At 39.5% G+C, this 25,821-nt stretch overlaps 1 protein-coding gene across 1 annotated transcript; it reads right to left on the bottom strand.

Annotated features, from left to right (window-relative positions):
- Positions 1–1,665: 1,665 nt before the first annotated feature.
- LOC126821332 (angiotensin-converting enzyme) lies at positions 1,666–24,507 on the bottom strand. The gene is made up of 15 exons (XM_056101070.1): positions 24,259–24,507; positions 16,348–16,509; positions 14,644–14,728; positions 13,681–13,824; positions 12,845–13,036; positions 11,391–11,488; positions 10,342–10,511; positions 9,316–9,440; positions 8,260–8,358; positions 7,591–7,735; positions 6,493–6,591; positions 5,223–5,345; positions 4,012–4,309; positions 2,353–2,514; positions 1,666–1,710 (listed from the first exon to the last, which is right to left on the bottom strand). Exons 1-15 carry the CDS (start codon positions 24,442–24,444, stop codon positions 1,666–1,668), a joined length of 2,133 nt encoding a protein of 710 aa, XP_055957045.1. The 5' UTR covers positions 24,445–24,507.
- Positions 24,508–25,821: the final 1,314 nt, after the last annotated feature.

Raw genomic sequence — 25,821 nt, 5'->3', positions numbered from 1 at the left:
GGGACATAATTCATGAAGTTACGGTCCGATATGCGCGAATATCGAAAGGAACCAAGATCTTTGGTTTATAAACATGCATTTCAAGTTTCAACAAAATCGGATAAAAATTGTGACCTCTACAGTGTTCACAAGCCAAAAACGTGATTTTTCGTACAATCAGGGGCCATAATCCATGAAGTTACGGTCCGATAGATGCCAATATCGAAATGAACCGAGATCTTAGGGTGATAAACCTATATTTCAAGTTTCATTGAAATCGGATAAAAATTGTAACCTGTAGACTGTTCACAAACAATTGTGAACGGACGGACGTCCGGACGGACAGGGGCGACGACAATATACGTCCACATGAAAATGTGGGCGTAAAAAAATATTCTACCTCCGTACGTTGAAGACTATGAGGTTCTGGGTGACCGAGACTAAGATTAGCCAGTCATGTAGAATTAAATTGTTATATTCTATATAGAATGTGGCTTTTACGACCCCCTGACGCAATCTGTCCAGTTCAGCACCCCGTTTGAAACTTGTCTCCACACGACTATTTTGGATAAAATGGGTTCAGATTTTTGAAAGAGTTTTGGAGGTTATGTGATCTTAGAGGTTAGCACTGGTCCTAGAAATACACAAAATTCTATGGAATACAGCTACTGTGAGCAACCTGGAGTCTTCTTTTGTGGGGGGTGGGGGGATAGTTAACGCGTTGTATCATAAAGTCTGTCATTGAGTCAAGTGGCGTGGTTTCGATTCCCCGGTTGTACGTGACAAGGGGTAGGGTCGCCTGTCCAACCTCGTGGGTTTTCTCCGGGTCCTCCAGTTTCCTCCCACTGCTAAAGACCCCTACGCGCAATCGAATTATTGAAATAAAATTGAACTACACCTTTAAGAGTAAACAATATTGTCTGTAAAAGAAAAGGAAGGTTAAATGACATTTACCTAGTTCTCTAACCCCTTCATTACTTAATTCCACCATTTCCTGATAGTATGGTTTCATCAGTTTCCCTGTGGAGTCTCGCCATTCTTTCCATACAGCTTTAAGTTCGTCATAATCTCGCGACTCCGCGAACACACGAGATATACCTGGTTCTAGTTTTAAACATGGCGTTTTACTTTTATTATCAAGACAAACTTTGCCTTTACTAAACATCCCCTCCATCTTGGATACTACTGTACTCAACTAAAAATAAACAATATGAAAGCCTTATTTACTAAACATCCCCTCCATCTTGGATACTACTGTATTCAACTAAAAATAAACAATACGAAAGCCTTATTTACTAAACATCCCCTCCAACTTGGATACTACTGTACTCAACTAAAAATAAACAATAGGAAAGCCTTATTTACTAAACATCCCCCCATCTTGGATACCAGGCAGGGTAAGCGTACTCTTCCGGACACCTGTTACCACTGTTTGTCGTGTATTTTGTACACGGTTAACAGTCCATATGCTTATTACACTATTTTGCCTGATTACACTATTTTGCCTATACCGCTTTTTTTAGGACTTCGAATTTTTTCTAATGGTTTGGATTGTTCGTACTTGGTTTTATTATATTTTAATTCAATTAAATAACAACAATATGAAAGCCTTATTTACTAAAAAAATTCCTCTATCTTGGATAGGCCTACTACTGTACTCAACTAAAAATAAACAAAATGAAAGCCTTATTTACTAAAAATTTCCTCCATCTTGGATACTACTGTACTCAACTAAATAAAAACAATATGAAAGCCTTATTTTGAATTATAAACAGAATGCCTGTGTAAGAAGGCAAGAATGTATTTTATAATAGAATTCAAAGAGAAGTCAATCTGATTAAAACACGGATCCTATTTCGTTTCGTTTTTATAGTTCAAAATTTCGTATTACTTGTCTTTACTACACTAAGATCTAGAAGAGTTGTTATCATTGGCGTGTTCTGGATGAGAGGGATTAGCCAATGAAACGGCCTGTTACGGCGAGTCCTTGGCCTTTTTATGCACGGAACTGTGGGTAAACGACTGGTTGATTAATCAATGCCTGCCGTCATAGGGTCAAGGGCCGTTGGTTTGACCCCTGACGTGAACTCCCACTATAACTTGTAAGATCTTGGCTAATCCCTCACTTCATCCATAAAATGTCAATGATAACAACTCAGTCAGATCCTAGACAAGTATAGACAAGTAAAACGAAATTTTGAACTATAAAAACGAAACGAAATAGGATCTGTGTTTTAATCAGACTGTAAAAAATTACAACACTACGCAATATTTCACTAAAACGGAAGACGAACCGTATCATTTCAAATTAATGCTATGGGAGACAGCAAATTCTACCAGCTCCTTCAATACTGAACAGAATTCAAGACTTACCCTTTCTATTTTTGTTTTATTTGTCATTGCATCTGTTCCAATGTTAGTGATGAATTTAAACTTGCGACGAGATGACCAGTTATCAAGCTGTTTCCAGTCGAAGTTAGAAGCATTTTTAGCCGCCTCTTTTGTAAACTCAGCAGCTTTCAATTCAGCTTGTATCTGTTAAGAAAAATAGATACATCATTCGAATCCTTTTCCTCCTGGTCCCGAATTGAGAAAGTATTCGCAGACTTAAAGATACATTATGTAAGATTTAGATAAAGAACTAGGCATTCTTGTTATAATAGTTCGACAGTAAATGATGTAAAATGAATAATTTGAAAATTTCATTCAAATTACTCTATTGCAAGGGAAGATATTAGCCTTTGAAGGTTTGACAGACGTGTGCAATAATTTCAACCACCGTACTGGTTGATCGAAGCTAAGTCTCGGGTAAACAATATCATTACATATTTATACTTCAGGTTTATTTTGATTTGAAATGGTTTATACCAATCACCGGTATATCCGATTTTTGTGGAACCTCGAAATTTCAAGTATAAACTTATTTACTGGTCCTATGTTTCAACACAAATATATTAGTAGGTTACTATCGGTGAATAAGCTGACCTATTCTAAAAAAGTGTGACCAAGGGGTGGGACTGGTCCATTACTAATTTCACAAAATGAGTAGACACTTGTGAAATCGTTGACGTGCCAACCAAATTGAAATGGAAATTAAATGGAAAGGGGTTTAAAGCTCTATGTGTCAGCATCAGACAAATATGCAATTGCGGAAATATGCAATTGGGGAAATTTTTCCAACTGTCAAGGGTACTCGGGACCGAGCACTGTTCCTTGCTGGGTCCTCCGTCACAAAGGGGGTGATTGGGTGGGGGAAGAGAGAAATGGGGTTTAACATCCACTCGACAAAAACTAGGTCATTTCGGGACTAACATATGGTACAATTTTATTTCAATCAATCGCTTCCGTGTAGGGATCTTTTGAAAGTGTGAGGAAACCGAAGGAACCGGATAAAACCCATGGGGTTAGACAGTCGATCCTACTCCTTGACACGAGCAAACGGGGGATCGAAACCACGCCACTTGACTCAATGACAGACCTTATGATGTAACGCCACCCCCACCCCATGTTCCTGAAGCAACGACTGCTAGTTTCACAACATCTGCCCGTTGCTTGTTTACTTCACAATTCTCGAACTTATAGCTATGTTATCTACAGACACGTGAGCAGTAGTGTCCAATCAGAGGTTGTGACATCGCGACCTCCACGGAAACCTTGACATTAAATGAACCTTGAACTTAGCAACTCGATTATCACAGGTAGACATTTTAGCTTGAAAGCGCGAGACTTGGTAATCGCGAGAAACGAGGAATCAGATAGGCTCACAAGTTGGGCTTGTACCCAATCGGAATTAGTGCCGCAATATGCAGGGTATTACGTGAAGGCCTTGATAAGATGTTTGAAACGAGATCAGGCCTTCTATTGGAGATGCCCCACCCCACCCCACCCCATCTCACAAGGGAAATCCGAGCTTACTCGGCCAACAGTTGGTAAACAGCGCCTTAGACACTGAGTCACCCTAGCTCCCACCTTGAACTGGTCATCTGAATTATAGTATCACACAAAATGCCCCTATACAATATCTAACATTACCCTGTTTGCTTCGTTTGTATCAGTGACATTAGTAGAATATTTCCAGCTGATAACACTTGTACGATAATTCACATCTTGGACTTTGGTGTTGTAGTCTCTGAGAAACTCTTCAGCTGCTTCATCAGTTTCAGGACAACTTTCATCCCATCCCTTCTTCTCATCCTTGTTCTGCAACTTTAACCATTCGGTCAGTGGTGTAAAATACTCCTGAAGAGGTCCAGTGTCCATTTTAGCTTGACCAGTCAAGATGGTCATCACTTCCGGCCATGGTTTAGATGATCCTAGGCTTAATGCCGTTCTGAATGGAGAAAACAAGAATATTATAGCACATCGCTTCTAGTGGGAATGCCTGACAAGGACAGCTGTGTAGTCGTTTGGATGGGATGAAAAACCGTGCACGTAAAAATCCCTTGAGTAGGCCGTAGTGCCACTGTCCGAGCAAAATTTCACTCATAGCACACTGTATGATGTATGCCCGTCTTCATTAGCCCAGTTCGGAGCAGAACAGTAGGACGTTAAACCCCCATTTCATTTCATTTCTAGTGGGAATGGACAATGCTTTGGGTTACTTGAACACACTGAATTCCAATTTTTGCTGTTCCTTTGTATTATAATAGGTTTACGTTCAGTGGTGGTCTCGGCGACTCAGTAAGTATCGCGTTGGCTCACAAAGCAGGAGATCTCTTGTTCATAGTCCCCCCCCCCCCCATATTAAACTTACGCGGTCTGTCTACAGCTAGCTCCGTTTAAAAACGGACACTAAGCTAGTTGACCGACATTTTAATTCCTAAATCGACGATATTTTAGTCGAAAGCTCTAAGTATACTTCGCGAATTGTGAGAAGCATTTATCTCGCCTCTATAGAAAGGGAACTTTTTAGTCTGTGTGAGTATGGTTGATGTGAAACGGCATAGAACCGCATTACAAAATAGTGTACTAATTTTTAGATATGGCGGCCATTCAGAAATCTATTCTCGAAGTTGGTTCTCTTTGTGCTGAATGCGTCTCCCCTTGTCAGTAGTACATCACATACAACGTCTTGTCGTTTTTATTAAAATCCGAGGTCCTCTCGTGCAGTTTTAGTCCTGAACTAAAATCAAAAAGAACCCATAGTAGTTCGACTACGATGAAAAGTCCGGGAAAAAGTGTCCTCTTTATCCAAGTTGTGGCAGAAATTGAGAACGTTAACCTCATTTTATTTTATTTCTCACCTGAGTGCCTGACCAGCTGCCTCTGATCTGTATATATCACACCTGTGTAACGGACCAGTATGACCAGCAGCTTTACATAGAGCTTGATGGAACTGGAACTGTATCACAAAACTTACAAAATATCTGAAATAACCGAAAAACAAATAATGTAACACAATTAAATAAATACTAGTATGAGTAATCATGATTTCGTTTGAAAGTAATCAACTTCATTCATATATGCTGAACTATCATCAAATTCATCGATTTCTTCGCAAAGCCTCTTCACTACGTCTTACACCTGATTAAATTACGTCGAATATACTAATTGAATGAAGTGTCAGCTATTTTATCAAAATCCATCGTAGCTGCCTAAGGTGTTATTTTCCTTTTTAAAGGGGGTTCGGGGGTCTAGTGGTTTAACGCGTGCAAGGAGTAGGGTCGCCTGTCCAACCTCGTGGGTATCCTCCGGGTCCTCCGGTTTCCTGCAACTCCTAAAGATCCCTACGCGCAAGCGAATTATTGAAATAACATTAAAAATGACATAATGGGTGTCGAGTGAACGTTACCCCCCCCCCCTCTCTCTCTCTCTCTCTCTCTCTCTCTCTCTCTCTCTCTCTCTTTTAAAAAAAAAATCAATTGTTTTAATTAAAATTATTATATCTCTACTAATGATATAAAATACATCCTCATATGTTTATGGATACAACAAAAACTCAATCTGATTAAATCACAGATCCTATTTCGTTTCGTTTTTATAGTCCAAAATTTCGTTTAACTTGTATTTACTACACTAGGATCTGGAAGAGATGTTTGATAACCTGCATTCTCGATGATGTGAGGGATTAGCCAATGAAACGGTCTGTTTCGGCGTGTTTTTGGCGTGAGGTACAAGGAACTGTGGGTAACCCACTAGAAACATCAACGCTGATTGGTCAATCATATGTCTGACGTAATAGGCTCAAAAGGCGCTCGTATGGCCTGTGACGCGACCCACCACTACAACCGGTCAGATCCTCATGTAGTAGCGGCCATCGAAAGTGTAAAAAAAAACGAAACGAAGTATAGATCTGGGCCCTTATTCACGAAAACTTAAACTAAGATACAATCGAAATTTTAAGAAATACTGCAATCCGATAGGCTGACCAGTAAAATCAATTTGCATATATCCAATGAAGTTGCAGTATTTCTTAAAATTTCGGCTGTAACTTAGTTTAAGTTTTCGTGAATAAGGGCCCTGTATTTGAATCAGATTGGAACCAAACTGTTTAAGACGATCAGAATAATATACCTGATGTAAGGAACATTTGATGGAATATGAAATTTGGCACCAGGATCAAAATCGTCTTTGGTTCGTTTTACTGGTGACGAAATTCCTTGATATTTACATCTGTGAATAAATTACAAACAATAATAATAATTTTATAACTATTATGGTTGTCTGGTGTATGTCCATTACCCCGAGACTGGCTGTCATCTAATATCTTCGGTTGCTGAATTCCCAATATCAGAGAGACAGAGAGAGTAATGGGGTTTAACGTCCACTCGACGCAAAATAAGTCATTTGTTGGGGTCTTTAGCAGTGGGAGGAAACCGGAGGACCCGGAGAAAACCGGGAAATCGCAACCACGCCAGCTGACAGACCTTATGATAAAGCGCAAACGCGCTAACCATTCGGACACCCCCCTTCCCCCGCCCCAAATATGAAAACAGTTGTAGTAGTAAATAAATAAAGCACAATCTAACATGGCCGAATCAAGCAGTCCTACACTGAGCGGGCTGTAGATCAAATGACCTGATATCTACATGTATGCAGGCCTTGGATTCGATCCCGGTTTGGTACGTAACGAGGCGTATACTGTCTAACCTAGTGGTATTTCCAGGTATACCAGTTGCTTCCCACTGTCCAAATGAAGAGTGGAAGGCGTCTGATTTCGTATTTGACAAGGACTTCCAGTTAAGGAGTCATGTGTGAAATGAAATAAAATGGGGTTTAACGTCCTACTGTTCTGCTCCGAACTGGGCTAAGGAAGACGGGCACACGCTATACAAGGTGGTATGAGAGAAATTTTGTCCGGATAGCAGCCTACTCTTATATCAAATTCCAACTGCAAAGGTATCTTTAGCCTGCACGCCAATGTGTACACGGAGCTTCGGATTTTCGTCCCATCCGAACGACTAGACAGCTTTCCTTGTCCGGCCCTCCGGCCTGCATCACTTACACGGGGAAACCACGCCGGAAAATCCCAATGAACTTTCTCGGTCAACACTGGGATCGAAACCGCGACCTCCAGGCTAGCGAGCCAGCGTCTTACTCACTTAGCCAACGTGGCCCCCTTTTTCAAAAACTACTTCCAGTTTAGGATTCATGTTTATCAAATGTATTTACCTTAAATCCCACCAGTGTTGGTTGTATTGGTCTGGTTGAGTTTCTCCACTAAAAACACTCCATCGCCATTGGTCGATTAAATATCCAAATGGCAAGAAAGCTATCTTCTCCAAAGCCATACTCATCAGAAAATTAATTTCAGCTTCTGGAAAGGGGATGGATTTTATTACATAATGAAGTAACCGCCTGCTGCCACTGGGTGATTATGAACATTTAAATATGTGGTAAAGTTTGGGGCAATCGACCTTTAAGACATCGAAATGAAATGAAATGGGGTTTAACGTCCTACTGTTCGGCTCCCAACTTGGCTAATGAAGACGGGCATACCACATACAGTGTGCTATGAGGGAAATTTTGCCCGGACAGCGGCACTACGGCCTACTCTTATTTCGAATTCGGTTTTTCGTCCCATCCGAACGACAACTGTTCTTGTCAGGCCCTCCGTCCTGCGTCACTGACAAGGGGGGGCCACGCAGGAACTTTCTCGGCCAATGTAGGGATCGAACACCCGACCTCCAGGCTAGCGAGCCAGCGTCTTATCCACTTAGCCACCGTGACCTCCCATTTTGACATCGAATCTAAGTAACAGCGTGTCTGATGCAAATAGAACAGAAGCCTTTCTTGTTAATCACCTGCCATTAAAGTAATAAAACGAAAGTAGAATATTACCAGAATCATCGGCTCCTGGTGCCAGTAGACCTATCTCTCTAAGATGTTTTGGTGTGGCCACAGATAGAGCAATGGTATCACCTATGGCTTCATGGAAACCTGGTACAAAACAAAAACAGCTTTTATATAATCTTGTTTACATTAAAATATGGTTAATTAAAGCAACGATCTGATTAAAACACAGATCCTATTTCGTTTCGTTTTTATAGTTTAAAATTTCGTTTTACTTGTCTTTACTACACTAGGATCTGGAAGAGTTGCTATCATTGACGTGTTCTGAATGATGTGAGCTATTAGCCAATGAAACGGTCTGTTACGGCGAGCTTTAGGCGTGTTTTGCACGGAACTGTGGGTAATCCACTAGTAACATCAATGCTGATTGGTTAATCAAATGTCTGACGTCATAGGGTCAAAAGGAGCTCGCATGGCCTCTGACGCGACCTATCGCTACAACCCGTCAGATATTCATGAAGTGTAGATCATCGAAAGTATAAAAAAAACGAAACGGAATATCGATCTGTATTTTAATCAGATTGTTAAAGCAAATAATCTAATCAGGTGAGTTTAAACGTTTTACTTTTCTGTACCAACAAGGTGACTGCATTATTTCGACTTCCAACTGATAAGAGATCTTTAACGTGCTCCATGGGGCCTGTTTTTTTATATATCTCATCCAAATGACGCTTTTCGTTGTCAGGCCCTTCGTCATGCACCACTGACAAGGAAATCATCGCTCTGAATTATCCCTTTGGATATAAAATCCAGAGGAAATGTCTCTCTTCTCACTTGTATGTAGCAAGTGTTTCCTAGTTCGGCGTTTAGCATAAATACGGGTGAAATTAGGTCACGGAGAGTGAATTTCCATCTTATTCCGGCTATCTAAGGATATTTGACAAGCAATAACAACTTAAACACGGGACATGGATTTTAAACCCTTTCGAGGGACTAGACTCACTTCACTTATCTACTCCGATGCTTGGCGGACTTATTTTATATGTCATAGTTCGCTTGTATTATATTTAAAACGATATTAGCCTTCAACTAAACCCCTCGTACCTGGATTAGCGCCATCTCTGTAAACTTCCGGTTGATCTTTATAAAGTTGAAAATATTCCACATGTCCCATTTCATGGTGTATTGTTATCAGGTCCTCCATGTTGATTTTAGTACACATCTTTATTCTGAAAGTTGTCATCAGTAGATTTAAAATACAGATGTGACGTCATCATTTGATGTTGGCGTACCATTAGTTCAAATAATGATACGGGCAAAATATAGAGGAATGGTGTATTGACCGTATCTCAAAATTTCAGCTCAAAATATTGAGTCGTTTGGACGTGACCGTCAAAACTGCTTATCCGGACACGTAACCCTTTTAAGATTTCGGGTCAATTTTTTCGTTGGGTGACCTGATAATCGATTCCCGTTCATTGAGAGGTCTATACAGTGAATGACCCAAATGCTGTACTTGATAATGAAAGGTAAATTTCACCTACACATTATTTTTATACAAAAAATGTCTGGTTTTATCTAGACACTGCATAATACAGCTTGGGACACCACTCTCCATTTCCAGATGGAGACTGACGGGTTTCAGTTATTTGAAAACTTATCACAAATATTGAGTTAGTTGCTCGGCCCTTAGGTAGAGGATTTTAAGGGATTTTAAAACAAAATTAAACAGTTTTATTCTCCAAACAATTATCGGTATTAACCCTTTAATGGTCTCGTGCAAGACATTGCGTAATATATAGATATAGCACTCGTGATATCGCTCTCGTACAATATCAATATTACTTAATGTCTCGCACTTGACCATTAAACTACACATAATTTACATCACATGTATACAGGACTTGTCATCCAAGGTCATCAGTAGGGTTCTTTTATTTTATGTGTACATGACACTTCTGGACACGGCACCTTCAGGTCAGGTCAATTTGCCACCGGGACTCCTAATTTTAAACGCACAAATATGACTTTTACATTCTTTGCTACAATACCAGCGCGGGAAAGTGAGGGAAATGGAGTTAAACGTCCACTCTATGTCATTTCGGAACTTCCGTATTGTTTATTTCTAACCTGAAATTTTGAGCGTTGTAGAAATCCCAGGCTGAAGCGTGACAGACGACTTGTTTATCTGCAGGGCGAGTAAATAACGAATCCGTCCAAAACGAGGGCACCATTTCTTCTAGTTTAATGGAGGTGAAGAAACTTTCTGAAGTTTTAAACATTCTTTCGACCGTGTAATTCTAAAATAAATGAAGGAAATAAAATTACATAAAATGAAATAAGATTTAACGTCCTACTATTCTAAACCGACTGAACAAATGGAATTACATAAAATGAAATGAAATGAAATGGAATTAAACGTCCCACTATTCTGCTCCGAATGGGCTAATGAAGACGGGCATACGCCATACAGTGTGCTATGAGGGAAATTTTGCCTCAACAGCGGGGCTACTGCCTACTCTTATATCGAATTCCAACTGCCAAGGGTTCTTTTACGTGCACGCCAATATGTGCATGTGTACAGTGGTTAGTTTTCAAGCCCAAAGAGAGGGTATGTGGACGGTACATCGTGCAGGGGTTAAGTTAGAACACCTATATTGGCGTAGTCTTATACAGGTGTGGTGGTGGGGGGGGGCAAAAAGTTTGTCTTGCTCCGTCACTTTATTTTTATAGTTACCTCCCTTTGTAATGTCACTGCTATTGCTACTTTTACAATTAAACTAAAGACTTGTTTACCCAGTGATGATTTTATATCAATTATCCAGAGCTATTTTAATTTCTAATTACATGTAATTTTACTTAAATCACAACTTTTATTTATATATTGTATCAACTATATTCTTTGTTATCACTTTTTAGTATGTAAATAGCAATATTGTCATTATCTTTTGCAACCTTGTGGGTTTTCTCCGGGTCCTCCGGTTTCCTCCCACTGCTATATAAAGACCCCTACGCGCAGCAAATTAATAAAATAAAATTGAACCATATGTTAGTCCCGAAATGAACTAGTTTGTGTCGTGTGGACGTTAAACCCCATTTATGAGGTCATTTATTATGTGGTAGCTGTTGGCTATAGAAATGTGTCATAATAATAATAATACATATTATGATTTTCTTACCTGTTTTATGAGTTCCGGTGTGACGTCAACACTGGGTTTATTTTTATATGGTATGACTATATCGTATATATTATTCCATTGCTGGGCCCACATGTTACCTTAAAGTACAAATTATATATACATGTAACTCGTGCAATTGTAAGTATTATACTTTCCTTAAAGATACATTATGGGAGATTAGGGGATTTGCTGGAAATTTATGTCAAATTGATCCTCTCTGAACTGAGATTTTAGCGATTGAATTTTGGGTCTAGTCTCGATCATCATTACTAACGTCTGACGATAAAATATATAGTCTCGATTATCCAGTTTTTGATTTAATTATCAATGAGCATTAAGCAGAAGATATGATTCTAATCCAGAAAATATTGCAGTCTAGCGATGCTATCGAGAGTTGATTATGGTCTGGATAAGGTAATTAATGTCTAATTAATAATTTAGATAACATTTCAGGCCTAAAGAAAGACGTGCAAATGGCAGATTTAGCTCTTGCATAATGTATGTTTAATAAAACATGGTATGTATTTATTTATTATCAGGTAAAGATAAGTACATTAATACCGTACACGACTTTTATTTATTTATTTATTTATTTATTTATTTGTTTATTTATTTGTTTATTTGTTTATTTATTTATTTATTTTATTTTTATTTATTTTATTTTTATTTATTTTATTCAAAATTCATTAATACCGACTTTTATTTATTTGTCTTTTTTTTTATATTATTCAAAATTCCTTATCTACTTATTTGTACCACAACTAAAATAATATAATTAGTTTTTGTCTGTATCATATATTATTTGAAGTTGTACATATATTATACACCCAAACCAGAAGGAAGCAAATTAATATAAGTCTACTTGGCTTGTTTTTGTATCCTATTCTTTATGGCTTTATATTGTATGTTAAAAAAAATTATATATGTTAAGGATAAACTGCTGTATATTATACCTGACCGTCACAAGAAATTTAATATGTGCCAAATAAAAAATATTCCGTACTCAGAAACCACCGCTTTACTGAAAAAAAGGCCGCAAGTGCCGAATGACCTGGAATGAATTGGTGTCAAAGGGAATCCAAGCTAGAGAATTAAAGGGAATCTTCTCGGCCAACACTGGGGTCGATATGCCAGGGCCTCCTGATCTATATTTCGTTCCGTTTTTTTTATATACACTACATAAAGATCTGACAGGTGAGGGGTCATTCGAGCGGCTTTTGACCCTATGACGTCAGATATTTGAACAACTAATCAGCCAAAGGTTCACTGTAACAGACCATTTCATTGGCTAATCCCTCACATCATCCAGAACACGTCAAATATAACAACTCTTCCAGATCCTAGTGTAGTAAAGACAAGTAAAATGAAATTTTGAACTATAAAAAAATGAAACGAAATAGGATCTGTGTTTCAATCAGATTGGTTGATAGATGTTAGACAGTTTTACATAATACCTAGAATATGTGCAGGAATATGACCGGATGCTGGGAATTTATCCGCCCCATATAAATCACGTAACTTTTTACGAATATATGTATGGAGCTCCATATACATCGGCTTCAGTTGTACCAGAAGTTCTTCTACGCTGTCCTGAAAATCCGCATCTTCGTAAGGTGTTCTCCAAAAGGCACCTGTATCTGGGTAACCTGCAAAAATATTAGAATTGGTAATTAATCGTTCTCAAAGGTCCTGGGCAGCACAAACTTTAGTTATGCGTCACAAATCCTGGTTGTACGTCGCGAATTACTATTCCGGTTTTATATTTCTGTCAATTCCGCGCGAGGACGACGTTCGGACGAAACTTACGCTGATAACAGACTGGTATATTTGGAGAATATTGAAACTGAGAAACGTTTGTTTAGTCTTTGTGTGTATGAACGATGTAAATGGATTAGAACCGCATGACACATTACTACAGTAATGGTAAGTTGTTTAATATGGCCGCCATTGAAGGCAGAGATCTTTTCTCTAAGTAGATGATTCCCTGGGCGCAGAAGAGATAGAGAGAGAGAGAGAGAGAGAGAGAGAGAGAGAGAGAGAGGTAACGTCCACTCGACACAAACTATGTCATTTCGGGACTAACACATGGTTTTTAATTTTTTTTATTTCAATAATTCGCTTGTGCGACTGGATCTTTAGCAGTGGGAGGAAACCAGATCACCCGGATAAAACCCACGAGGTTGGACAGGGGACCCTACTCCTTGCCACGTACAACCGGAGATTCGAAACCACGCCAGCTGCGCAGAATAGAAGGTGTTAATAATAAAGAAAGAGTTGACTATACATGTACCGTTTTCTTTGGATCCTTCGTTGCTGAGTTCTACCATCGTCTGATACATGGTCTTCATCTTCGCACCAGATGCATCACGCCATAGTTTCCAGGCTTCTTGTAGTAGTTCATAGTTCCGGGAAGATGCCAGAAGTTCACTTATACCTGTAGTATTAATAAATATCAGTAATATCTAAACTTAAATATAGCTTGGAAAACTTTGTCCCGCTCATGAAATGAAATAAAATGGGGTTTAACATCCTTTTTTTGCGGCAGTAATCGGACAAATGAAGACGGACATACACCGTAGAGTGTGGTATGAGCGACATTTTGCCCAGGCAGTGAGTGGTATTTTGCCTACTTTTCATAGAATTTTACCCACAAAAATATAATCTGTATATTTGCACCCAATCTGAAAGATAACGTTTAAAATCGATTCCTTGAATCAGTTTGTCGTCAAAGATCGGTTTTGGGCAGTATAACAATGATATTAATACATATAAACCTCATAAAGCGTGCAAATAGTAAACAAAAATTGGTAACAAATTATTTGACATATTATATGGTTTTCAAAATAATTAAAATTCGTCTTTGCTTTCACTAAAAATTATAGTCTAAATCCGACGGGAAGTTTGAATCATGCTAGTTTCAAGTCATAGATTCTTCACCGCAGAAACCAGGGACCTGTTTTTCGAAAACTTAACTAAACAGAAATCCAAATTTTAGTAGATACTTCAATTTTGATTGGCTAAGCACTAAAATCAATCTAATATTATCCAATCAAATTACTAAAATTTAGATTTTATCTCAGTTAAAATTTCGTGCCGCAGAGCTACTCAGCCCCTCCCCCCCCCCTTTATAATGTAAAGAGTTTGTTACCTGGATCAAGCTGTAGTGTTTTATTATTGATGTGTACGTCACCACAGAAACCAGAGCTACCCAGCCCCACCCCACCCCCCTGTTGTAATGTAAAGAGATCATTACCTGGATCAAGCTGTAGTGTTTCATTGTTGAGGTTAATGGTGGCCTTGCTGTATATTGACGTCATACCGGATATAGCCTCGTTTAACTACAATTACATGATATGTAAACAGGTGGTTCTTTGAAGAGAGAGAGAGAGAGAGAGAGGTATAGTTCAATTTTTTTATTTCATAATAAAGCAGTGGTCGGAAACCGGACAGGGGTTAAGTGAGAGGGACACAATGACGAGCTTTGCGTCATGGTTTAGAGCTTTTGCGCCCTCTTGAGTTTTTACACCCCATCGCAAATGGCAAAATATCATGCGGTATCAATGTAGTTTTCAACATATTCATAATGCTCAACCAGTGTCAAACATATACTGTGGGTCAGATATGCTACAAATCGACTCTAGCATGTTCCACACAGGCCAATATTACCCGGTGGCACTGGAAGGGCCCCTCCTCTCCCCCCCTTACGCACATACATATAAATATTGTATTTTGGAGGCCCGGACGGGATCTTGTTCCTCGTGCAAAATCATGGGTCACCACGCCCCTGAAACCGGAGGATCCAGGTTGGATAGGTGACCTTACTCCTTGTCAGGTAGGCTACAAGCGGGTAATCGAATCGACGCCGGTTGACTCAATGACAGATCTTATGATTTCACAAGCTCGCGTTAAACCACAAGACACCCCCCCCCCCACCCACCCCCCCACCCCCACACACACACACAAATGATTGAACCATTGAACCACGTGACTTCAGATGGATTTAAAATATCCCATGTTGTCCTTCAAATTATTCAATATAAAACCTAAATATACAAGTATAAATCAGAGACAGGGATTGGGTAATTGGTCACCATGTGATAATCATGTTATTCATGTCCTACGTGTACAAGTATAAATCAGAGGCGGGGATTGGGTAATTGGTCACCAATGTTATTCATGGCCGCTTCCACGGAAGATGTTATCTCAGACACTTTTTGTTGCTCTTCAAATTTGTAATTAGACAATGTAAGCCTAAGTGTACAGGTATAAATCAGAGACAACGATTCGAAATCTGTTTTACAGAGGATTACGAAAGTCTTCTAATATCTCTGTAAAAGATGACTACCTTTAACACGTGACGGCTAATCACGCGGCGCCAATCAATGGCTCAATGGCGCGTGCATTGTTTACATAAGACGTTCTAGTTCGGGCAGAATGGAGACTTTTACTCATTTTAAAACCCATTTGCACTAAATAGGAAATATTTTTTACCTACAAAATAATTTAAACGCATTTATTTATTTTTCTAATACATAAAAAAAAATGTTTTAGAATTTAATTTGTCGCATCGATGTCATCCTTATCAGTGATTGTAGCGGCCTAGCGAAAATTCACTGCTGATCAGTGTGAAGGATTCGGTCACCATGGTAATCATGTTATCCATGTAATAGTGAAATGATATGAGCACCTGTTGTTGTTCGTAGGATTAACGCCCGCTTCCACCGAAGGTGTTTTCGCAGACACGTTTTTATTGATCAATATTTTAGTATCTTTAACGCATGCGCAGGCTTCTTTCCTATGGATGGAAATCAGAGTACCCGGAGTAAACCACGAGTTCGAGAAACGCCACATACGCTTGCGCCAGGGTTCGAAACCGGAAACGCAAGCCCGAGGTGACGGGCCAGCCAGAGCTTGACGCTTGACGACCAGGCCATCCCAACACCCTCAGAGGACCTACCTGTTGAACCTTTTTAGCATCTTTCAGAGCATCTGGACCAATATCTGAAACCTTCTTCATCTGGCGTTTAATATCGGCATCGTTAAAATTCTTCCAATCAAACGTGGATGCATTGTTAGCAGCTTCCTTGTTGAATTCTGATAATTTAACAGTTGCTGCAACCTAGGTATAAATACAATATAGACAGAGCATTACTATCGGCATTTCTCGGTAAATTCCGGCAAATTCCGAGTTATTTGAATTTATTCTTTATACTGTAGTTGAAATGACATGAAATGAAATAGGGTTTAACGTCCGCCTTGGCTAACCTGGAGGTCCAATGTTTGATCCAGGTGTTGGCCGAGAAGTCTATAGGGATTTTCCAGTGGGGTTTCCCCTATCGGTGGTGCAGTGCAGGACGAGGAGTGGGGGGGGGGCAAGGGACAACGAACGTATAGTCTTTCGGATGGGACGAACAACTGAGGTCCTGTGTACACATGGCATGCGCGTAAAAGAACCCCTATCGTATCACTGTTGTCTGGGCAAAATTTCATTCATAGCACACTGCATAGCGATTGCATGTCTTCATTATCCCTGTCAGTGCAACATAATAGGGCGTTAAGCCCCATTGAATTTCATTTCACGTATGTAAGCTTCGAGGTTATCCAAATAGACTGGGATAATATCATAAGGGAAATGAATAGCGTTTAACTTTTAACTAATACAATACGGTTATTTTGGAATGTTAAAATGCATAATTTTGCCTAGAAAGTGGTGTAACCGTCTGTTTCTTCCTCAAATAAGGGGGGTTGGATGGCCGAATGGTTAGCACGTGCGTGCTGTATCATAAAGCCTGTCATTGAGTCAACTGGCGTAGTTTCGAATCCCCGGTTGTACGTGACAAGGAGTAGGGTCGCCTGTCCAACCTCGTGGGTTTTCTCCGGGTCCTCCGGTTTCCTCCCACTGCTAAAGACCCCTACGCGCAACGAATTATTGAAATAAAAATTAAACCATATGCTAGTTTGTGTCGAGTGGACGTTAAACCCCATTTCTCTCTCTCTTCCTCAAATAAAGTTTTTAACAATTGAAAATACACACGAAAACCTTAACCGATATAATTCATAAATGTGTTTGCAAATACTTATTCTTGTTTGTTTTCGTGACAGTTTGTATTTGATTGGTAATTATACACCAAATATCTTCATTCGTAGGCGTACTGGCCACGGGGGGCGGGGCATCTGACTCTTCGGACAGACAGTCAAGTGAAAAAAAAAATTCATGTAGTTAGCAAAATAAAGTGCCCCAAATCTAATAAAACACCAATTTTACTTTTCTTTTAATTGAATACCTCGAATTTGCACTGAATTTTGTCTGTAGTCTCTCTACTTTGTGCGACATTTTCAGGCATCGATTATTGTTTGTGAATGCAGCTGTAACGGTCTGATTGGATGGTTGGAATTCAGGTCGGCATTGAGTGGGATTTCGGTTACAAAACCATTGGACAGCTTTGGAGTTGCTTAACTCACGGGATAGCATAGAAGGAAAACGCATTTGCGGCGGTTACATTTTCAAAATGTTCTCCAGGAGGCGAGGCCCCCATACCCCGCCACGATTGGTTGTTTGTTTGGGATTCAGGTCAGCCACCTCAGGTAGGTTATATTGGACCACATTGAGAGAAAGAGAGAGAGAGAGAGAGAGAGAAACGGGGTTTAACGTCCACTCGAGACAAACTAGGTCATTTCGGGACTAACATATGGTTTAATTTTTATTTCAATAATTCGCTTGCGCGTAGGGGTCTTTAGCAGTGGGGGGAAACCGGAGGACCCGGAGAAAACCCACGAGGTTGAACAGGCGACCCTACTCCTTGTCACGTACAACCGGGGATTTGAAACCACGCCAGTCGACTCAATGACAGACTTTATGATACAGCGCGCGCACGCTAACCATTTAGCCATCCAACTCCCCGGACCACATTGAAGTTGCTGTATTCAAGGGCTGGAATAGCAGGTAAACACGTTTGTGGCAGTTAAATCTTAAAAATTTTCTCCCCACGGTCCCGTTACCGTGAACTGTAAACGATTGATTGGTTGGTTGGAATTCTAGTCAGTCACCTAAATTAGGGTTATTATACCACTTGGACGTTGGACGTTGCTGTATTCACGGGCTAGAATAGCAGGAAAACGCGCTTGCGGTCGTCAAATCAAATTTTCCCAATTTTCTTTCTTTTTTTTGGTGGGGGGGGGGGGAACTAACCCGAATTTTTTCGGGCATTTCGAGTCCTGCCACCCGCCCCCAACAGACATCCAGCCCGTACGCCTATGTCTTCAGTCATTGTGGTCTCTGTAAACACTAGAATTTGCTGTCATTGTGTATTTTGGGTTTGGGTCGTGCAGGTCATCTTTCCTGATACATTAGACAGGAAATGTTTTAAGTAGAACATGCGCTTAAAAATATTAGTTCAAATAGTTTACGAACTTTATAAGAGTAATTTTAAAGTGTGCTCATCTTAAATGCAACGTGTTGTAGACGGACCTCTAGACAATTACTGCTTACTTTTTTTTCGATTTCCAGCTAAACACACGTCCGGTTTCCGGATCTTCGGAACAACTAGACGCGTTTTCTTGTTGGGCCCTGGGAGCTCTAATAATGACACTGATCAACATATTGGAAATAGAAATGAAATGGGGTTTAAAGGGACAATAACACTCTTGCTGACTTGACAGCTCCAGAAAATAAATAATAGCCTTATTCTAAGTATTAGATGTTTATGTGTCCTACCTGTTGTGTAAATTATCCATTACATCCTATATTATTCAGTTACAACAAGAGTGGTATTGAGCCTTTAACGTTCTAAGTTGCTGCTCCCTCAGAGATAACGAAACTTGGCGTACATGCAGCGTGCCATAATGGACATTTGTCCCAGGCAGCGTCGTTATTTCGAATTACACCAGGCAAGCATCAGGCAATGTTTACACTGGACCTCGGCTTTTCGTCCCATCCGAACCCCTAGACACTGTTCCTTGTCATGCCCGCCGTCCGCACGATAGATAAGGTGCAACCACGTCGAAAACATCGAGTCGAGTAGCGTTCGCGGTCAACACCGGGAGAGAATCCGGAATCCCCAAGTTAACGAGGAAGTGTCTGGCTCACTGGACCACGGCGGCTCTCAGGGGTGGATCCAGAGGAGGGTGGGGTCGACCCCCCCCCCCCCCGCTCAGCTACATAAATTTTTTTGTAAATCCACACTTTTTATGAGAAAAGTTTCTCGGCCGTGTGCTTTATCCTTTATCGTCAGATGTGGGACGGGATGGGCACTCAAAGCACGAGATAATGATATAGACATTATGTAATATCACAATTAATGCTTTGCATCCATCAAATTGAATCACAATGTCATTGTATTAATTCATAATAAAAATTGACGTCAAACGAGGTGTTGAATTTCTCTGTTTAAAAAGCTCAATGTGTATGTTTATACGCCAAAATGGCGATAGAGACCATGCGGGAGGGGTGGGGGGATACATTGTCTCATGAACCTGGCAAACCCACCTCCTGCAAAAATTCCTGGATCCGCCCCTGGATTTGAAAAATTTAAAGACATAAATTAAATATCATTTTAGATTTGTTTACGAACGTCGTTACTAAAAATAACCCAAACAACAATAACAACACTGAAACGACCTTCTAGAAATAAAAAAAAAGATCTTTCATAACGACCATAATATTATTGATTTCCGTAATATAGGACGCAATTGGAGAAACGAGGCTAAGACTCGAATATACCAGTACCGTGGTTACGACCATAATCAAGCAATATACATCTTGTCAAAACTATAAACAGTGATATGATAACTTGGCTTACAATAAAGTAATTGGAATGAAATTTTCAATATTTTCATTTTGAACTATTATAGCAAGAACGGCCAGCTCTTTATCTAAATCTTCCATAATGGGGGCCGAATGGTGCCGAATGGTTAACACGGCGTACGCGTTGGATCATAGGAACTGCCATTCAGTGGCGTTGTTTCTGTTCTCCGCTAATACGTGACAAGGAGTATAGATCGTAGGTTTTCTCATAAATTAAATATCATTTTAAACTTGTTTACGAACGTCGTAAGTAAAAATAACTCAAATAACACAAACAACACTGAAACGACCTTCTAAAAATACCCCCAACAAAATGTTCTTTCATAACGACCATATTATTGATTTCCGTTATATAGGACGCCCCATGGGTTGATAAAAATCATCTCTATAAACAAAATAATTTATTTTTCTCATGTTGAGCAATCGTTTCTTAGTAACATAATTATTTTCTTATCAAGTGGGTTAATATCATTTTCATATTTAGTGCAGATGGATCGCATATAAGTGGTAAAATTATTGAAAACCCGTTAGTTTTAACTCATCTAGTTTTAGTATGCTGCCCTCTCTCTCTCCCCCCCTCTCTCTCTCTCTCTCTCTCTGTTTTAGTATATTGCCCAGAACATCTTCGTTAGCCAGGATGATGATGTAAGCCAATGTGGTAATCGAAAATCATAAGTTGACTGTAGCGTGTCCGTCCGAGCAAAATGTTAGTGATCGCATTCATATGTTTGTCTTTATTAGCCGAAAACCGAGGTCACATGTACGCGATGACGTGTACGTAAATTCTTTCATAATCAACCGGGGGATCACGGTGGCTAAGTGGGTAAGGCGCTGGCTCGCTAGCCTGGAGGTCTGGTGTTCGATCCCTGCATTGGCCGAGAAAGTTCATCCAGATTTTCCGGCGTTGTTCTCTCTTGTCAGTGATGCAGGACGGAGGGGCTGACAAGGACAGCTGTCTAGTCGTTCGGATGGGACGAAAAACCGAGGTCCCGTGTACACATTGGCGTGCACGTTAAAGATCCCTTGACAGTTGGAATTCGATATAAGAGTAGGCCGTAGCACACTGTATGGCGTATGCCCGTCTTCATTAGCCCAGTTCGGAGCAAAACAGTAGGACGTTAAACCCCATTTCATTTCATTTCATAATCAACCACCAAAGTAGGATGTTAAACCCCGTACCATTTTCATGATGACGATAATAATAATGTGGATCACTATGGCGACGACAAAGAGAGAGAGAGAGAGAGAGAGAGAGAGAGAGAGAGAGAGGTTAACGTCCACTTGACACAAACTTCATCATTTCGGGACTAAAATATGGTTCAATTTTATTTTAATAATTCGCTTGCGCGTAGGGATCTAGCAGTGGAAGGAAACCGGAGGACCCGGAGAAAACCCAAGAGGTTGGACAGGCCACCCTACTCCTTGTCATGTACAACAGGGGAATCGAAACCACGCCAGGTGACCCAATGACAAACCTTATGACACACCACGCACGCTAACCATTCGGCCATGCACCCCCACCCCCTTTAGCGAAACATGTATATTCACATGTCAAGCCTATTATCAAATCTTTAATAATTTTATTTAAAACTGGAGAATCGAGGCCTATTCTTGATTGTCAAGTGACGTTTCTGCGATAATAAACAATCCATGCACACATCTTGTCAAAACTACAAACATTTAAAAAACAAATGTGACGTCATCCTTTGATGTTGGCGTACAATTATTTTACATAATGTACAGGCAACTTGCCAATCTTACATTATTTATACTAGATGAAATATTGGACTCAAGTGATGAATTTTAAGTTGTTTAATGGTCTCGAGCTTAATTGCGAAACGTCCCCGTGTAGTAGGCCTATCAATATTATTACTTAATGTCTCAACCATTAAACCAACAGATAGCGAAAGATAAGCTTCTTTGAGGTAAACAAAACCCTTATAAAGCTGGTTCATTCAGATGGCCTTATTTCCGCCACACCCAAACCTTCATCAGACGTTTCAATATTTGATTTGATTTTCTGAACAATTTTATAAAATATTAAAATAGCACTTCTGTTTTTTTTTTTCATTTGTTATAAATAGTGTGTATATAAATTATTTAATTTATATGATTTTCACCATTATTTTATAATATGTACCTAGCAGATCTGTTTATAATATTTTTTTATATATTCCTTGGGAACCTCGGTGGCTAAGTGAGTAAGACGCTGGCTCGCTACTCTAGAGGTCGCGTGTTCGATCCCTGCATTGGCCGAGAAAGTTCATCGCTATAAGAGTAGGCCATAGCACCGCTGCCCGAGCAGTTTCCCTCATATCACACTGTATGGCGTATGCCCAGTCGGAGCAGAACAGGAGGACGTTAAACGCCATTTCATTTCATTTCATTTTATATTCCTTGTATGAGGAGAGGGGTGATAAAGTCTACACCTGTTCCCTGGTCCGTTTTCATTCATTTGAAATAAAATATTGTTTACAACCCCCCCCCCCAAAAAAAAAAAACAACAGCAATTGGTGCAGACAATAGGGCGTTGAATTCCCCTTCATTTACTAGTATAAAATGCCGCACAAAATATCCCCCATAGTATACGGATATGGCTACATGTTGGCTTGCATGTAAACCATCTCATGGTAGTTTGAATTCAACATAGAGTATGCGGAACCGCCGCTGTCCGGGCAAAATGTGCCTTATGGTACGGATGGTGGGAGCAATGGGCTCACTGTTTGTTTACATGTTGGCCTGTGCGTAAACGATCCTGCGGAAATGCAGGAGTCCAGTCTTCACTTCAGCACACAGAGAAGTATCTACTTCAGAAATAGATCTCAATTCGTATTGTGTTTTGTAATGCGACCCTTCTCCGGTTCACATCTTTTATACACAAAAAAACCTTATTAAACCTTTTCAATTTTATTAAATGAAAGCAGAAGATCTACTGCTCAAAATTCTAAAAATATTTAAGCCGAGATAATTGTTGAAAGACAGCGTAAGTTTATATACTGTATGTAGGTGTAGATTGTTTGATGTGCAATGTTTACAAAACATTATTTTTCCCCCAACCGCCAAAAAGAACAAACAAAAGAAATGGGTAGTGTAAAATGACTAGGAAGGTAAACAACAAAACTATTTAAAGATGAATGATGGGAGACTTGATTAAGAGCTGGTAGTTCTCACTATAATAGTTAAAAACTAGATAATGAAAAGGGAATTTACTGAAAATTTCAGTCAAATGGATCCACCCTGAATCGAGTATTTAGCGATTGATTTTGGGCCTAGCCTCGATCATCATTACTAAAGTCGGTACGATAAAAAACATAGTCTCGATTATCCAGTTATTGATTTAATCAGAAGCAGCAGACCGGATTCTAATCCAGTAAATATCGCAATCTAGCGATGCCAACGACTAAGAATAGGTCATATTTAAACATACATTATACAAGAGCTGAATCTATCTATTGCAGGTTGTTTTTGTTTTTGTTTTTTTTTTTTTTGGGGGGGGGGGGGGTGTTATCTAAATTATTAGACATTAATTAACATCCCCAAGACCATAATTAACTCTCGATGGTATCGAATGGCTACGATATTAAGTAGATTTAAATACGTTTTGCGGTTTATACGGTTAACGTAAATATGGATAATCGAGGCTTCTTTATTATCATAACAACGGTAGCAATGACAATCGAGGCTAGAGTATAATCGTATCGTCGATAGCTTGTAATAGTGAAGTAATTTGACTGAAATTTCCAACTTTCAACTTTCATGATTTAATCATGAAGTGGATAATCGAGACTATGTTTTTTATCGTACCAACTTTAGTAATGATGATCGATGCTAGGCCGAAATTTCAATGGCTAAATTTTCGGTTCAGAGTGGATCAATTTGACTGAAATTTTCAGCAAATTCCCTTTAGATTATCTATTTTTAACTATCATAGTGAGAACTGTCAGCTCTTTATCTAATCTTACCTAAAGCCACTTTTAGTCTTAAAACTTTTGGGGGACTTAAAATCATGGCCAATTGTGATGTCGTGCTATAATAGTAATATTACAGAAAATGAAATAAATTTACCTGTTTTTGTTCATTTTTATCTGTTATATCAGTGTTATACGTCCAATCAGCATTCACCTGTTCATTAAGCATTTCTCCAAATGCCACGTTATATTCCATTAACCATTTCTTGGCATCTTCTTCGGAGCCTTGGCATTCCGAATCTTGGAGGATTCCAAGCAGAAGAATGGCTAGGTATACCCTCATTATTGTAACACCATGAAGGGTGCCGTGCTTATAGCCGCGTGTAGAATAAAATACACTTTATCTCAAATACAGTGCTCGTCAACGTTTAATACAACAAAAGCTTGTTGGCGTTTGAATATAAACCTGCGTATAAAAGTATGATATGACACTTTTTTTTATTCAAAGTGTCTTCTTCACTGTATGTGTGTCGCGCGCTTCTGTATAAGTAAAATGAGATTTTAATAACGGGACCTCTGATCCTCCTCACAGCGTGCCTCGCGCAGAGATAAATACCAAGCTGGGTTCTCGATAACAAGAACACTACCGATATGAGGAAGGCTGTGGCGGAGGTCAGGTCGCTTTAGGGGGCAAACAATGTGCAGGTGCCTGTTAACGTCCACTCGAAACAAACTAGGTCATTTCGAGGCAAACATATATAGTGTAATTTTATTTCAATAATTCACTTGCGCGTAGGGGTCTATATCAGTGGTAGGAAACCGGAGGAGCCGGAGAAAACCTAGCAGGTTGGACAGGCGATCCTATTCCTAGTCGAAACCACGCCACGTGACTCAAAGACATGTACCGTTATGGTTTCACGTGCACGCGTTCCACCAATAGACCACCCAACCACCAATTAGATCTAATTGATAAGGTCAACTTCAAGTTTGGTCAAAGGTCACGAGATGTAAACAGGGCTAGCGCCCTAACCCTAACCTACAAATCTTCCCAACAGTCACGTGCCCTAACCTTATTTACTTCTCAGCGACCTTGACGAAAATTGAGCTTTTCTACAAAATTTTAAATGGACTAGTTCCTAAATATCTAACCGATATAATCCCACCTCTTGTATCCGCCGACCAACCCTACCGTCTTCGTAACTCAAACCAAATTAAGCAAATAAACTGTAGAACATTACTATACCAGAATTCTTTTTTTCCTTCCTCTGTTAAACAGTGGAATGATCTAAGTCATCAAATAAAAAATTCCAAAACTATTTCTGAATTCAAAACTAAATTAAAATCAGGCATGCGCTTAACCGAAACAAATGCTCACTACTATATAGGCGAAAGACATCTACAGATAATACATTGTAAACTACGAAACTCAAAGAGCGACTTAAACCTTCATAAGTGTTTGATGCACATATCGGAAAATCCCTCGTGTTTTTGTGGTCAAGGTGTCGAAGACTGTGAACATTATTTCTTACACTGTCCACTATACAATTCTCAGCGAAAAATCACAATAAATAAATTAGGTTTTGATCATAGGAATATTCAAACAATACTTTTTGGAAACACCGCTATTTCTTTTGATGAAAATTCTTTAATCGTTGAAATCGTACATAATTTTATCAAACTAACTAAACGCTTTAAAACTGCCTAGATCATTACTGAATTT

The sequence above is a fragment of the Patella vulgata genome, chromosome 5, assembly GCF_932274485.2.
Source record: "Patella vulgata chromosome 5, xgPatVulg1.2, whole genome shotgun sequence".
In the NCBI taxonomy this organism is placed as follows: Eukaryota; Metazoa; Mollusca; class Gastropoda; family Patellidae; genus Patella; species Patella vulgata.
The sequence above is the reverse complement of the archived record's forward strand: the minus strand, read 5'-3'. Positions and strand labels throughout refer to the sequence as shown.